Source organism: Bos taurus, chromosome 29, assembly GCF_002263795.3.
Source record: "Bos taurus isolate L1 Dominette 01449 registration number 42190680 breed Hereford chromosome 29, ARS-UCD2.0, whole genome shotgun sequence".
In the NCBI taxonomy this organism is placed as follows: Eukaryota; Metazoa; Chordata; class Mammalia; order Artiodactyla; family Bovidae; genus Bos; species Bos taurus.
The window spans coordinates 1402042-1418724 of NC_037356.1; the positions used below are offsets into that span (position 1 = coordinate 1402042).

The 16683-nt window shown below is 40.4% G+C and overlaps 1 protein-coding gene across 6 annotated transcripts in view; it reads right to left on the minus strand.

Moving 5' to 3' along the window:
* Positions 1–793: 793 nt before the first annotated feature.
* DEUP1 (deuterosome assembly protein 1) overlaps positions 794–16683 on the minus strand; it is a 147966-nt gene continuing 132076 nt past the window's right edge. For 4 of the 6 annotated variants that reach the window (XM_015461099.3, XM_015461097.3, XM_059882984.1 and 1 more), the window contains one exon: positions 794–1759. In XM_015461099.3, coding sequence (XP_015316585.2) covers positions 1583–1759 — 177 coding nt within the window. In that variant the 3' untranslated portion in view covers positions 794–1582. Of the gene's footprint in view, positions 1760–5245; positions 5298–16683 lie in introns of all 6 variants that reach the window. The other 2 variants (XM_059882983.1, NM_001206892.2) reach the window with 2 other exon arrangements.

Consider the following 16683-nt stretch of genomic DNA (forward strand, 5'->3'; position numbering starts at 1 on the left):
ATGCAATTTCCAATCATGTGTTAACCCTGAAGAGAATAAAGTGGCATTCAGATGTAGCATATTTTAAATTTTTGCATTGTTTGTATTTGCATTAGGGATATAAAGGTTTTAGAATTTGTCCATGGACTGTTCTTTTTCTAAACACAAATTTTCTTTGCATCTTCTAAAGATAATGTTTCCCATCTTCTAAAGATAACACTGAAAAATATCCTTTGTGTCCAGGATAGAAATCACTAAGTAGTTTAAGGAATGACAACTTGGGTTGTTTTCCTCACGTGGAACTTTGTCCCCACCGATGTTCTGTCATGAAACGTGGTTTCTGTGGCCACAGTGCTACTCACCACCTGCGTGCTCACAAGAGGCAACGCTGGAAAGTGGTAAAAGCCAGAGCCGGTAATCAGAGGCTGGCGTTTCTCTCTTACTCACCATGATTCTAGTAAGTTCTTAACAGCTTGAGTCCTAGGAACAAGGATACTAGCCATGCTGACTTCCCAGGCTTGTTCTGGGTAGAAATAAATAATTCTCTGTGAAGCCTTTTTGCAAATATCAAGAGTTCTACAAATCCACGTGGCTGTGTCACTGAAGTGAACAGGGCTCTTCATTTCCCATGGCAATGACACTCATCTAAAGGACATCGTGACTTATCTGTCTGCATGTGGAGATTCAGTTTCTTCAAAGAGAAAAATAATACTATAAAAGCTGTAGGGCTTACCTGGAATAATGACACAGGGATTTTTCATAATCTTTATATAAATGTCATTTTTAAAGAAAGAAAAATGGATTATCACTCTTGTTTATTTGTAACTTGAGTTTTATTGTTCACTACCATGCTATTACTCTTCTATACAGACTTGGCATTTGCATTTTAAGTCCAAAGAATGTCTCATTTCTTTATTATATTTAAAACAGAGGTATTACAAAGGAGAAAGTAACAACGATGCTTTCTATTTTATATCCATGAAGTAATTAGTACATGAAGCATTAATCTGGCACATGTTTTAAGCATGCACACAGTATGTTCCACATCTTTTTGCGTTAAAACAGAAAGACATTACAAAGATGAATGCAGAAACAGTAAGCTCTACGGTTTTTTTTTCTAAAAGAAATTTTAGGATATTTACATAGTTTAAAATACTTAATATTTTTCATTTAAAAAAAATCCTTGAACTTTCAAACCTAGTACAATGGAGCTGCACTTCATGTGTTTATTCTTAGAATATAGTGCAGCCCTTTCCCTCATCATGTGTTGTTACAGAGGAAATGGGTTTCCGTACACATTAAAGTGGGAAAAAGCTGCATGTTTAATTCCAAACAATTCCTTAAACTGGAGGGAACAAGTCTCTTTTGAAGTAGTCATGTTTATTTTATAGTAACTCTGTAGCTGAACAATTTATTATGTTAATACAGAAATACCAAAGAGCTTTATCAAACAAAATACTTACTATTTTCTAGCTGCCTTACAGAAATGATTTACTCAAGAAAACAGAACAAAATTTCTCAGTTTCATTAATCAGCTTTGTAAATATTTTGCCAGAGCTTTGTTTTCCTGGGGTGGGGGAAGCAAATAAAAACGTTTAAAAGCTCATATATGTCTATCTTGTTTTAGCTTGGTGTATTTATTAAGAGTAAATTCTGTGTGTCTTTGCAGTTCATCAATATGTGTATTTAGAAGTTTTTCAAGTTCTTTTGCTCGCTTCTCCTCCTCCAGAAGGAAATGCTGCGTGGCCAAAGAAGCCGGGAAGGATATATCTGGGGGAGACTAAAGAAAGAAGAAAAAGTTAGATGAGGAACACAAGGTCTTTTACAATCTTCGTGTTTCTTGGTAAACAAACTGTCAAACACTGCAGCTCTTAATGAAAAACATATCTTAAGCTGAGCTCTCCACACCAGTGTGATGTAGTCACTGCTAATGAAGTCCTCAAGGAACAAATTCAAAAACTGGCTTAAAAAGGGGCTCACGGCTGCATGCAGTGAGCCAGGTGAGGCGGGATAAAAGCATGATGTTTGGTAGGAGGGTAAATATTGTCTGTCCAGTTGCAGCTGAGATCACCTCAGTGATGAGTGCCGGGCTGCACCCTTCATGTGGTGTGGAAGTGCTCAGTTACCTGTGACCTGTCTAGTGCTTATTTACACACACACAAATGTGTGACTGAGGAATAAAGAGCAATGATAGATAATTTTACAGTGCTTCGTTCAAAATTAATGTTTTAGGTTAATTAAAAAAATAAGTTGGGGAAATTTTTACTTTTGGTTTTTAGTTCTGCAGCACCCCCAGACTCTTCTTCAACTTTTGTTTTATTGGAAGAATGGGATTTTTATAAAGCCTAAGAAGAGTCCACGATCGGAACACTGTCCGCAAGCCTGGTCTTTGGCAGGGGCGTATGGACTGGGGCGGGGGCGGGGGCGTGCAGCCAGCTCACGGGGCAGCCCCAGCGCAGCTTCCGGGCCAGGTACCACGTCTTCACTCAAAGAGAATATGACGGTCTGGGGGGCATGGGACGCTGCTGTTGATCTGGCAAATATATTCTTTTTAATACTCAGTAAGGAGGAAGGTCAGAAGTAGCTAGCATTCTTCTGGGACAGACAACATCCATGTTCTCGCCCCAACATGATGTTTTATGCTAACAGTGCTGTCATAACACACTCTGGAGGAGCCTGGATCAGTTGGACATTCCAAAGACTGCAGATACAGTAACACGAGCATTGTGCTAAGATATGATGAGCAAGAATTGGTAAGCAGGCTGAAGGCTTGGAAAGACAGAGGTACTTCAGAGAGTTAAGAGGGAAACCCCAGAAGCAATTCAGGGCTTGACACTATGTAGGTGTCTGGAGATATGGAGCATGTCAGGACATCTTTTTAAGCACAAACTAATGTACCTTGTACTTCTTATCACTATGAAAGAAGCATAAGGCTTGGTAGGTCTCTTCAAGTTTCGGAGGCAGAATGTTCCACTCTGGGGAGGAATAATCTGAATCATTTATTATGTGACACAGACGGCTGTTTTGTTTGTTTTTAAGAAGGGCCCAGAGCAAGAAAGGGCTCTGCAGTCAGTTGGGAGTGGGGCACAAGCTGTCTTGCTACTCGGGTGAAATGACTTAGCAGATTTTATACTAGAAGAAGTTGTGGTAGAGAAAAATTATGGTAGGCTCTTTGTGAAGCCTCTGGCAAATTTCAAAGGGAAAGCTGTATTACAATCCCTTAAGCCATGCCATCTGCAGCAGAACACTGTATACTATTTGCAAGACAGTTCCTGTCATGCTCGTGAGTCCTGATTGAGACAGAGCATCTAAGAAGCAGACAGGATGACCTGACCTAGTCTCTGACTTGGCTATTCCAATAGAATTATGCATGGGTCCTCTACCTCCCTTTACCCAGGTTCATCTAGCTACTGTTCCTGTTGAATGTCTGATCTGCTTGCAATAGAGACCAAAGCTGAGCTCCTGATATGGCACCATCCCTCAAGGAGATCAACCAAACTCTTTGTGGCAAACAGATTACATCAGGTCCCTCAATCCTTGGAAAGGGCAGAAAGGGCAATATGCCATCCTTACCAGAACTGACGTGTATCCTACAGTCTGCATCTCCTGCCTGCAGGGCCTTGGCCAGCACCACTGTCTAAGGGCTCACAGAGTAACTGATTGATTGACCTGAGATCCTGATTAATAATAAACCTACTTTACAGCAGAGAAGTATGGCAGTGAGGGCATGATCAGGTGTCCATTGGTTCTACCACATACGACATATTTGTCTGCAGAGGGTGCTAACCTGATAGGCTTCCTGAAGGCACAGCTGAGGCATCAGCTTGTGAACCATATCCTGTGAGCATGGCAGCCATTCTTCAGGATTTGGTGTGGACTTTAAACCAATGGCTGTCACAGGCTACTGTGTCTGTAACAGTGATCTGGGAACAGAAGGGAGGACGTAGGAACGGCTTCACTCTCTGTTCACCCTCTTGGAGAATTTGTACCTTCTCTCTCTGTCTTTAGGCTCTGTTGGTCGACAGGTCTTTGGTGTCAGAGAAGGAAAGCGTCTCACCAAGTGAGACCGTGGAGTCTCCGCAAACTTAAAGCTTTGGCAGCATCTAGTCACAGGACTCTCCATGCTGACAAGTCGGAGGCACAGAAAAGAGGTGCGATACTGGCAGAGGCACCTGACCCCGAGCATCATCAGGGGTGAGACCGTTACTACACGGGGGCAGCGAAGAATACGTCTGGGACTCAGGTAATCCACGGAGGGGCTCTCTCGGTGCTCTCACGCCCAGTTTTAAGTACAGGCGCCAAACCACACCCTGCTAAGGGCACAGGAACCAGGGCTTACCCCCCAAGGCCAGCCATCAGGACCAACGGGAGTGTCGGCCAAGGGGAGGGAACCTAGAGTGGGTGAGGAGACTGTGAGCGTCAGTTAAGGCCTCAGATGGCACCAAGGGCTACAGGTTGTTCCAGTGACCCTCCTCCCGTAAGTTTTCCCAGAAATTATGACCAGTCAGAATCTTGGAGAAGCTAGGCCTGAATGGCATGAACAATGTGAAGAGAACATGGATCTGAGTGGTTCAAGCAGGGGCCATAATGGATGCTGCCCATGCCTACCCACACCTGTCACCAGGCTGGCATGTCTACCTTCCAGCTGCCCTGGGTTTTGGCTGCTAACAGCTCACAGGTGGCCCCTTCTCTGCAGATCTGCCCGTGGCTGAACTGGAGCCTCCTGCCTCGCCTGGGAAGTTGCAATCCCCCCTCTTGTCAGGGGCAGTGACTGATCGACATGGGGGTACAAAACACCAGTGGGGAAGATGGTGGTGTAGACAGGCCCTGAGCTCACCTCCTCTCACAGGCATATCAGAATCACAGCTATCTGCAGAGCAACCATCACAGAAAAAGACTGGAATCTATCAGGAAAGATCTACAATGAACGACAGAAGAAGGAACCACAACAAGACAGGTAGGAAGAGTGGATCCATGATATAGTGAAATCTCACACCCCCCAGGGAGGTGGCTCACACATGGGAGAATAATTAAACTGCAGAGGTTCTCCCACAGCAGAGAGAGTCCTGAATGCCACACCGAGCTCCAGCACTGGGAAGAGGAGCCTCCAGAGCATTCGGCTTTGAAGGCCATCAGGGCTTAACTGCAGGAGCCCCACAAGACTAGGGGAAAAAGACTTCACTCTTAAAGGGCTCACACAAAATCTCATGTGTACAAGGACCCAGGGCAAGAGCAGTAATTTGATAGGAGCCTGGGCCAGATCTACCTGTTGGCCTTGGAGAGTCTCCTGGAGAGGCAGGGAATGGCTGCAGCTCACCCTGGGAACAAAGACATTGGTGTCAGACATATTGGGAAACATTCAACTGCACGAATGCTCTTGGAAGCTGACATCTTGGATCATTAGCGTCAAGACCTGGCCCCACCTAACAGCCTGAATGTGGCAGTGCTGGGACACTTCAGGCCAAACAACTAACTGGGGGGAAACACAGCCCTACCCGTCAGCAGACAAGCTTCCTAAAGACTAAAGGACACACAGCCACCTGTGGATACACCTAGACAGGGCCTGGACCACCAGAGGGCCAAGACCCAGCTCTACCTACCAGTGGGCAGGCATCAGCCTCTCTTTCTAGAGAGCCTGCACAAACCTCTAGACCAGCCTCACCCACCAGGGAGCAGACACCAGAAGCAAGAAAACTATAATCCTGTAAGGCACGCCAGACCTTCCTGGGACTAGCTGGCCCTGGCCCTGACAACTAGGAGGTTAACACAACCTCCAGACACCTTAGTCCCCATACCCAACAGTATCATGAACTGCCTCCCTGACAATGATCTGAAATGAGCTCTGGGATCCCTGGGCCCTGCAGCCAGACTCCAGGAACCACGTCTGCCTGAGAGTAGGCAGGCAGTAACCCCAGGATCTGGCTTTACCTGCCAGTGAGTGGGCAAAAGCCTCAGTCTTTGGGACCCTGATCCTGCCCACCAGTGAGCCAGCACTAGCCCCAGCCTCCCTAGGATTCCATAACCAGGCACTTCATGACCATGCCCCATTGAACAGCAGCCAGCAAAGTCTACACAAGACAGGGTCTGGCAACCAACCAGACTAGGGACTGACCAAGCTTCCTGGACACCTACACACCCTGCCACAAGAGAAGGACGCAAGCAGCCCTCTCAGGGGGAGCCTCTAGCTGGGGTGACAACAGGGGAGTGTACTGCTCAGACGCAATACGACGTCTTCTCCAAGGTCAAGCAATGTTAACTGACCTACTGTATGCATAAAAATACAGATAGCAACTTAGACAAAATGAGCTGGCAGAGGAGTATATTCCAAATGAAGGAACAAGATAAATCTTTATAAGAAGAACTAAGTGATGTGGAGATAGGCAATCTACCCAAGAAAGAGTTAAGAGTAATGATCATAAAGATGCTCAAAGAACTCTGGAGAAGAATGGATACACAGAGTGAGAAATTAGAAATTAAGAGTTAGAAACTATAAGTAACAACCAAGCAGAGATGAGTAATACAATAACTCAAATGAAAAAATACACTACAAGCAATCAACAACAGAATAAATGATTCAGAAGAATGGATCACTGACCTGGAAGACAGAGTAATGGAAATCACTGCTGTTGAACAGAAAACAGAATTAAAAGAAATGAGGACAGTTTAACAGACTTCTGGGACAATATCAAGTACACTAATATTTGCCTTAAGTCCCAGAAGGAGAAGAGACAAAAGGGACCCAAGAAGATGTCTGAAGAGATAATAGCTGAAAACCTCCCAAACCTGGGAAAGGAAATAGCTACCCATGTCCAGGAAGTACAGAGACTCCCAAACAGGATTAACCCACATAGTAACACACTAAGACAGATAGTAATCAAAATGAAAAAATTAAAGAGAGAACACTAAAATCAGTAAGGGAAAAGCAACAAATAAAATGCAAGGAAACTGCCAAAGGGTTATGAGCTGATTTTGCAGCAGAAACTCTGCAGTTCAGAAGGGAGTGGCAAGATATATTTAAAGTAATGAAAGGGAAAAACCTACAACCAAGAATACTTTGCCCAGCAAGGCTCTCATTCAGATTTGATGGAGAGATAAAAAACTTTGTAGACAAACAGAAGCTAAGAGAATTCAGTACCACCAAAGCAGCTTTACAAATATTAAAGGAACTTCCTTAGGCGAAAAAGGCCACAACTAGAAACAAGAAAATTATGGAAAGAAAAATCTCACTAGTAAAGGAAAAGATAAAGTAAAGGTAGGAAATCAGGGAGGTTAAAGGACAAAAGTAGTAAAATCATATATTTCTACAATAAGCAGTTAAGAGATACACAAAACAATTAGATATAAAAATTATATTAAAAATATGGTAACTGTGAGGGAAGGAGAGTACAAATGCAAGGCATTTTAAATGTGTTTCAAATTAGAGATTAGCAACTTAAAACATTTATATATAGATAACTATATGTAAGGACTGCTATATATGTGTATATATATATATATATATATATAACTATATATATATAGACTGCTATATTAAAACCTCATTGTAACTACAAATGAAAAATCTATGATAACAATACACACAAAAAAGAAAAAGGAATCCAGTCATACCAGTAAAGATAATCATCAAATCACAAAAAATAAAGGAAATAAAAGACCTATAAAAACAAATCCAAACAACTAACAAAATGGCAGTGAGTATCAATATAAATATCAATATCAATAATCACCTTAAATATAAATGAACTAAATGTTCCAACCAAAACACACAGACTGTCTGAATGGATCAAAAGATCCAAGATCAAAAGACTGGCATACTGCTGCCTATAAGAGACCCATTTCGGATCTGGAGACACATACAGACTAAAAGTGGGGGGATGGAAAAAGATATTCAATGCAAAAGGAACTCAAAAGTAAGCCAGAGTTGCAATACTTTTATCAGACAAAATAGACTTTAAAATAAAGACTGTTACAAGAGACAAAGGACACTACATAATGATCAAAGGATTAATCAAAGAAGATGTAACAACTGTTAATACATATGCACCCAACATAGAAGCATCTCAATATATAAGGCAGATGTTAACAGACATAAAAGGAGAAATTGACAGTAATACAATCTTCCAACAACACAAAAGAAGACTCTACACATGGACATCACCAGATGGTCAACATCGAAATCATACTGATTATATTCTTTGCAGCCAAAGATGGAGAAGCTCTATATAGTCGGCATAAACAAGACCGGGAGCTGACTGTGGCTCAGATCATGACCTCCTTATTGCCAAATTCAGACTTAAATTGAAGAAAGTATGGAAAACCACTAGACCTAAATAAAATCTCTTATGATTATACAGTGGAAGTGAGAAATAGATTTAAGGGACTAGATATGATACAGTGCCTGATGAACTATGGACAGAGGTTCGTGACATTGTACAGGAGACATGAATCAAGATTGTCCCCAAGAAAAAGAAATGCAAAAAAGCAAAATGGCTGTCTGAGGAGGCCTTACAAATAGCTGTGAAAAGAAGGGAAGTGAAAAGCAAAGGAGAAAAGGAAAGATATACCCATTTGAATGCAGAGTTCCAAACAATAGCAAGGAGAGATAAGAAAGCCTTCCTCAGCATCAATGCAAAGAATTAGAGGAAAACAATAGAATGGGAAGGACTAGAGATCTCTGCAAGAAAATTAGAGATACCAAGGGAATATTTCATGCAAAGATGGGCTCAATAAAGGACAGAAATGGTATGGACCTAACAGAGGCAGAAGATATTAAGAAAAGGTGGCAAGAATACACAGAAGAACTATACAAAAAAGATCTTCACAACCCAGATAATCACGATGGTGTGATCACTCACACTCACCTAGAGCCAGACATCCTGGAATGTGAAGTCAAGTGGGTCTTAGGAAGCATCACTACGAACAAAGCTAGTGGAGGTCATGGAATTCCAGTTGAGCTATTTCAAATCCTGAAAGATGATGATGTGAAAGTGCTGTACTCAATATGTCAGAAAAGTTGGAAAACTCAGCAGTGGCCACAGGGCTGGAAAAGGTCAGTTTTCATTCCAATCCCAAAGAAAGGCAATGCCAAAGAATGCTCAGACTACCGCTCAAAATTCTCCAAGCCAGGCTTCAGCAATACGTGAACTTCCAGATGTTCAAGCTGGTTTTAGAAAAGGCAGAGGAACCAGAGATCAAATTGCCAACATATGCTGGATCATTCAAAAAGCAAGAGAGTTCCAGAAAAACATCTATTTCTGCTTTATTGACTATGCCAAAGCCTTTGACTGTGTGGATCACAACAAACTCTGGAAAATTCTGAAAGAGATGGGCATACCAGATCACCTGACCTGCCTCTTGAGAAACCTGTATGCAGGTCAGGAAGCAACAGTTAGAACTGGACATGGAACAACAGACTGGTTCCAAATAGGAAAAGGAGCACATCAAGGCTGTATATTGTCAGCCTGCTTATTTAACTTATATGCAGAGTACATCATGAGAAACGCTGGGCTGGAAGAAGCACAAGCTGGAATCAAGATTGCTGGGAGAAATATCAATAACCTCAGATATGCAGATGACACCACCCTTATGGCAGAACGTGAAGAAGAACTAAAGAGCCTTTTGATGAAAATGAAAGTGGAGAGTGAAAAAGTTGGTTTAAAGCTCAACATTCAGAAAATGAAGATCATGGCATCTGGTCCCATCACTTCATGGGAAATAGATGGGGAAACAGTGTCAGACTTTATTATTTTGGGCTCCAAAATTACTGCAGATGGTGCTGCAGCCATGAAATTAAAAGACGCTTACTCCTTGGAAGGAAAGTTATGACCAACCTAGATAGCATATTAAAAAGCAGAGACATTACTTTGCCAACAAAGATTCATCTCGTCAAGGCTATGATTTTTCCAGTAGTCATGTATGGATGTAGAGTTGGACTATAAAGTAAGCTGAGTGCCAAAGAATTGATGCTTTTGAACTGTGGTGTTGGAGAAGACTCTTGAGAGTCCCTTGGGCTGCAAGGAGATCCAACCAGTCCATTCTGAAGGAGATCAGCCCTGGGATTTCTTTGGAGGGAATGATGCTAAAGCTGAAACTCCAGTACTTTGGCTACCTCATGCGAACAGTTGACTCATTGGAAAAGACTCTGATGGTGGGAGGGATTGGGGGCAGGAGGAGAAGGGGACGACAGAGGATGAGATGGCTGGATGGCATCACTGACTCGATGGACGTGGGTCTGAGTGAACTCCGGGAGTTGGTGATGGACAGGGAGGCCTGGCATGCTGCGATTCATGGGGTCGTGAAGAGTCGGACACGACTGAGCAACTGAACTGAACTGAACTGATATGCAAATAAAATGGAAAACCTAGAAAATATTCTTAGAAAGGTACCATCTCTCAAGACTGAATGAGGAAGAAACAGAAGGCATGAATAGACCAATTACAAGTACTGAAATTAAATCAGTAATTTTAAAGCTTCCAATAAATCAAAGTCCAGGACCAAATGGCTTCACCAGTAAATTCTACCAAACATTTAGGGAAGAGTTAAGACCTATCCTTCTGAAACTGTTCCAAAAAATTACAGAGGAAGGAACACTTCTGAACTCATTCTATGAGGCCACCATCACCCTGATAACAAAACCAAAGATATCACAAAAAAACCAAAACTACAGGCCAATATCACTGATGAACTTGTATGCAAAAATCCTCAACAAAGTACTAGCAAACCAGCTCCAACAATATTCCACCATCAAGTAAGATTTATACCAAGGATACAAGAATTTTTCAATACATTCAAATCAATCAACGTGATATACCACATTAACACATTGAAGAATAAAAACCATATGATCATCCCAATAGATGCAGAAGGAGCTTTTGATAAAATTCAACATTCATCTATGATAAAAACTTTCCAGAAAGTGAAAGAAACCTCAGTGGCATAAGGGGCATACATGACAACCCCCCATCTAACATCATACTAAATGGTGAAAAGCTGGAAGCATTCCCTCTAAGATCAGAAACAAGACAAGGATGCTCACTCTTGTCACATTTATTCAACACAGTTTTAGAAGTCCTAGCCACAGCAATCAGAAAAAAAAAAAAGAAATAAAAGATTCCAAATTGGAAAGAAGTAAAATAGTCACTGTTTGTAGATGACATGATGCTATACATAGGAAATCCTAAACATGCTACCAGTAAACTAGAGCTCATCAATGAATCTGGTAAAGTTTCAGGATATGAAATTAATATACAGAAATCTGTTGCATTTCTATACACTAACAATGAAATGTAAGAAAAAAAATTAAGGAAACAATCATATTTACTATTACATCAAAAAGAATAAAATACCTAGGAATAAACCTACCTAAGGAGGCAAAAGAACTATACTTCAAAAACTATAGGACAATATTGAAAGAATTGAAGATCACACAAACAGATGAGAGATATACCATGTTCTTAGATTGGAAGAATGAACATTGTTAAAATTACCATATTACCCAAGGCAATCTACCAATTCAATGCAATTCCTATCAAGTTACTAATAGTGTTTTGACAGAACTAGAACAAAGAATTTTTAAATTTGCATGGAAACACAAAAGTCTCCAAAGAGCCAAAACAATCTTGAGAAAGAAGAATGGGGCTGGAGGAATCATACTCCCTATGAAGCTACTGTAATTAAGGCAGTATGGAACCGGCACAAAATCAGACACATAAATCAGTGGAACGATAGGAAGCCCAGAAATAAACCCATACATTTATGATCAGTGAATCTATGGCAAAGGGGGCAGTAATATACAATGGATAAAAGATAGCCTCTTCAATAAATGGTGCTAGGAAAACTAGACAGCTACAGGTAAAAGACCGAAATTAGAAGATTCTCTATCACTATGTACAAAAATTAAAAATGGTTTACTTCTTTTCCAATTTGGATTCCTTTTATTTCTTTTTCTGCTCTGATTGCTGTGGCCAGAACTTCCAAAACCATGTTGAATAGTAATGGTGAGAGTGGGCGCCCCTGTCTTGTTCCTGACTTTAGGGGAAATGCTTTCAATTTTTCACCATTGAGGATAATGTTTGCTGTGGGTTTGTCATAGATAGCTTTTATTATGTTGAGGTATGTTCCTTCTATTCCTGCTTTCTGGAGAGTTTTTATCATAAATGGATGTTGAATTTTGTCAAAGGCTTTCTCTGCATCTATTGAGAGAATCATATGGTTTTTATTTTTCAATTTGTTAATGTGGTGTATTACATTGATTGATTTGCAGGTATTGAAGAATCCTTGCATCCCTGGGATAAAGCCCACTTGGTCATGGTGTATGATCTTTTTAATGCGTTGTTGGATTCTGATTGCTAGAATTTTGTTAAGGATTTTTGTATCTATGTTCATCAGTGATATTGGCCTGTAGTTTTATTTTTTTGTGGCATCTTTGTCAGGTTTTGGTATTAGGTGATGGTGGCTGCAGGTGACATGATCCTCTACATAGAAAACCCTAAAGACTCCACCAGAAAATTACCAGAACTAATCAATGAATATAGTAAAGTTGCAGGATATAAAATCAACACACAGAAATCCCTTGCATTCCTATACACTAATAATGAGAAAATAGAAAGAGAAATTAAGGAAACAATTCCATTCAGCATTGCAACAAAAAGAATAAAATACTTACGAATACATCTACCTAAAGAAACTAAAGACCTATATATGCTATGCTATGCTAAGTCACTTCAGTCATGTCCGACTCTGTGTGACTCCATAGACGGCAGCCCACTAGGCTTCCCCGTCCCTGGGATTCTCCAGGCAAGAACACTGGAGTGGGTTGCCATTTCCTTCTCCAATGCAGGAAAGTGAAAAATGAAAATGAAGTCGCTCAGTCGTGTCGGACTCTTCGCGACCCCATGGACTGCAGCCTACCAGGCTCCTCCGTCCATGCGATTTTCCAGGCAAGAGTAGTGGAGTGGGGTGCTATTGCCTTCTCCGAAAGACCTATATATAGAAAACTATAAAACACTGGTGAAAGAAATCAGAGAGGACACTAATAGATGGAGAAATATACCATGTTCGTGGATTGGGAGAATCAATATAGTGAAAATGAGTATACTATCCAAAGCAATTTATAGATTCAATGCAATCCCTATCAAGCTACCAACGGTATTCTTCACAGAGCTAGAACAAATAATTTCACAATTTGTGTGGAAATACAAAAAACCTCGAATAGCCAAAGCAATCTTGAGAAAGAAGAATGGAACTGGAGGAATCAACCTGCCTGACTTCAGGCTCTACTACAAAGCCACAGTCATCAAGACAGTATGGTACTGGCACAAAGACAGAAATATAGATCAATGGAACAAAATAGAAAGCCCAGAGATAAATCCACGCACCTATGGACACCTTATCTTTGACAAAGGAGGCAAGAATATACAATGGATTAAAGACAATCTCTTTAACAAGTGGTGCTGGGAAAACTGGTCAACCACTTGTAAAAGAATGAAACTAGAACACTTTCTAACACCATACACAAAAATAAACTCAAAATGGATTAAAGATCTAAACGTAAGACCAGAAACCACAAAACTCCTAGAGGAGAACATAGGCAAAACACTCTCCGACATACATCACAGCAGGATCCTCTATGACCCACCTCCCAGAATATTGGAAATAAAAGCAAAAATAAACAAATGGGACCTAATTAAAATTAATAGTTTCTGCACAACAAAGGAAACTATAATCAAGGTGAAAAGACAGCCTTCAGAATGGGAGAAAATAATAGCAAATGAAGCAACAGACAAACAACTAATCTCAAAAATATACAAGCAACTCCTACAGCCCAACTCCAGAAAAATAAATTACCCAATCAAAAAATGGGCCAAAGAACTAAATAGACATTTCTCCAAAGAAGACATACAGATGGCTAACAAACACATGAAAAGATACTCAACATCACTCATTATCAGAGAAATGCAAATCAAAACCACGATGAGGTACCATTTCACGCCAGTCAGAATGGCTGTGATCCAAAAGTCTACAAGCAATAAATTCTGGAGAGGGTGTGGAGAAAAGGGAACCCTCTTACACTGTCGGTGGGAATGCAAACTAGTACAGCCACTATGGAGAACAGTGTGGAGATTCCTTTAAAAACTGGAAATAGAACTGCCTTATGACCCAGCAATCCCACTGGTGGGCATACACACTGAGGAAACCAGAATTGAAAAAGACACGTGTACCCCAATGTTCATCGCAGCACTGTTTATAATAGCCAGGACATGGAAGCAACCTAGATGTCCATCAGCAGATGAATGGATAAGAAAGCAGTGGTACATATACACAATGGAGTATTACTCAGCCATTAAAAAGAATACATTTGAATCAGTTCTAATGAGGTGGATGAAACTGGAGCCTATTATACAGAGTGAAGTAAGCCAGAAAGAAAAACACCAATACAGTATACTAACGCATATATATGGAATTTAGAAAGATGGTAACAATAACCGTGTATATGAGACAGCAAAAGAGACACTGATGTATAGAACAGTCTTTTGGACTCTGTGTGAGAAGGCGAGGGTGGGATGATTTGGGAGAATGGCATTGAAACATGTATAATATCATATATGAAACGAGTTGCCAGTCCAGGTTCGGTGCACAATACTGGATGCTTGGGGCTGGTGCACTGGGATGACCCAGAGGGATGGTACGGGGAGGGAGGAGGGAGGAGGGTTCAGGATGGGGAACACATGTATACCTGTGGCAAATTCATTTTGATATATGGCAAAACCAATACAATATTGTAAAGTTAAAAAATAAAATAAAATTAAAAAAAGAAAAAATATATAAATGGTTTAAAGATCTAAATGTAAACCCAGATACTATAAAACTCCTATAGGAAACCATAGGCAGAATATTCTACGACATAAATTGCAACAATATCTTTTTGGATATATCTCCTAAAGCAATGGAACAAAAGAAAAAATAAATAAGTGGGACCTAATAAGCCTTAAAAGCTTTCTCAGGAAAGGAAACAATAAAGAAAATGGAAATACAACCTACAGAATGGGGGAAGATATTTGCAAGCAATGTGACCAACAAAGGCCTAATTTCTAAAATATGCAAACTATTTATACAGCTCAATGACCAAACAAAAAATCAAAGCAAAAAATGAGTAGAAGACCTAAACAGACATTTCTCCAAAGAAGACATACAGATGGTCAACAAGCACGTGAAGAGATGCTCAATATAGCTAATTATTTGTTGTCGTTCAGTTGTTAGGTCATGTCCATCATTTTGTGACCCCATAGACTGCACTGGTAATTATTAGAGAAATACAAATCAAAACTACAACGAGATCTACCTCACACAGGTCATAAAGGCCATCAACAAAAAGTCTATAAATATAAATGCTGGAGGGGGTGTGGAGAAAAGGGAACCCTCCTACAGTGTTGGTGGCAATGTAATGGTGCAGCCACTGCGGACAATAGCATCGAGGTTCCTTAAAAAAACTAAAAACAGGGTTACTATCTGATCCAGCAATCCTATTCTTGGGCATATATCTGGAAAAGATGAAAACTCTAATTTATACAGATATATGCACCCCAGTGTTTATGGCAGCACTATAACACAGTTTGCCACAGTCAATGCATGGAAGCAACCTAAATAATGACTAGATAAAGAATATACGTCATGTATCTATATACATACACACATAACACACACAACACACACAATGGAAGATTACTCAGGCATAAAAAGAATGAAATAATTCAATTTGTAGCAACATGGATGGATCTAGAGATTATCATACTAAATGATGTAAGTCAGACAAAGACAGATGTCACAGTATCACTTATTACTGGAATCTAAAAAAAATGACATGAATTCATTCAGAGCAGAAATAGACTCATAGAAAACAAACTTACGGTTATCAAAGAAAAGTGGGGGAGGGACAAATTGGAAATTTGGGATTAACAGATAAAGACTACTTGTATAAAATCAACAAGGACCTGCTGTTTAGCACAGGGAACTATATTCAATATCTTGTAATAACCTAGGAAAAGAATCTAAAAAAAATAGACATGCATATATAACTGAATCACTCTGCTGTTCACTGCAAACAATGTAAATAAATATACGTCAATAGAAAACAAACAAACCCACACTGGCCAAGCTTCTTATCTCCAGGGGAACCAACTCTTTTGTACAATCCATGTTCCAAGCTCCTGGTGAGACCAGACTATACTAATCTCTAACTAAGATCTCATCCTTATCTAGCCTTCCTCCCCTCCCCTAGCCTGCTTCCCTCATTCCTTCTGCTGAGAATACTACCTTAGTAAATCACTTTTACAAGAATCTTCATCTCAGGCTCTAGGAAACCTGACTTCAGACTCATCACTTCCTAGATTCTGGCTCGAGTGACTGGATGACATCAATGCTAGTTATGGAGGGAGAAAGGAAAGACAGTAAAGAGGCCCATTAAGGGTAATGTCTTAGTTAGTTTTGATCCCCCAGATTCTAGCACAGGTATGCTTTCGATAATTTTTTGAAATAATATATTAATGAAGGAATATATTCAAGTCTGAATAATGCTGAGTTAGAGGTGACTTGGGACACAGATTGTGAAGTAGACAGTGGGATATATCAGTCCTGATTTCAGAAGACAGGTGTGGACCAGAGAGGTATATTTGAAAGTTATAGGTAATAATTAAAGCTGTGACTCTG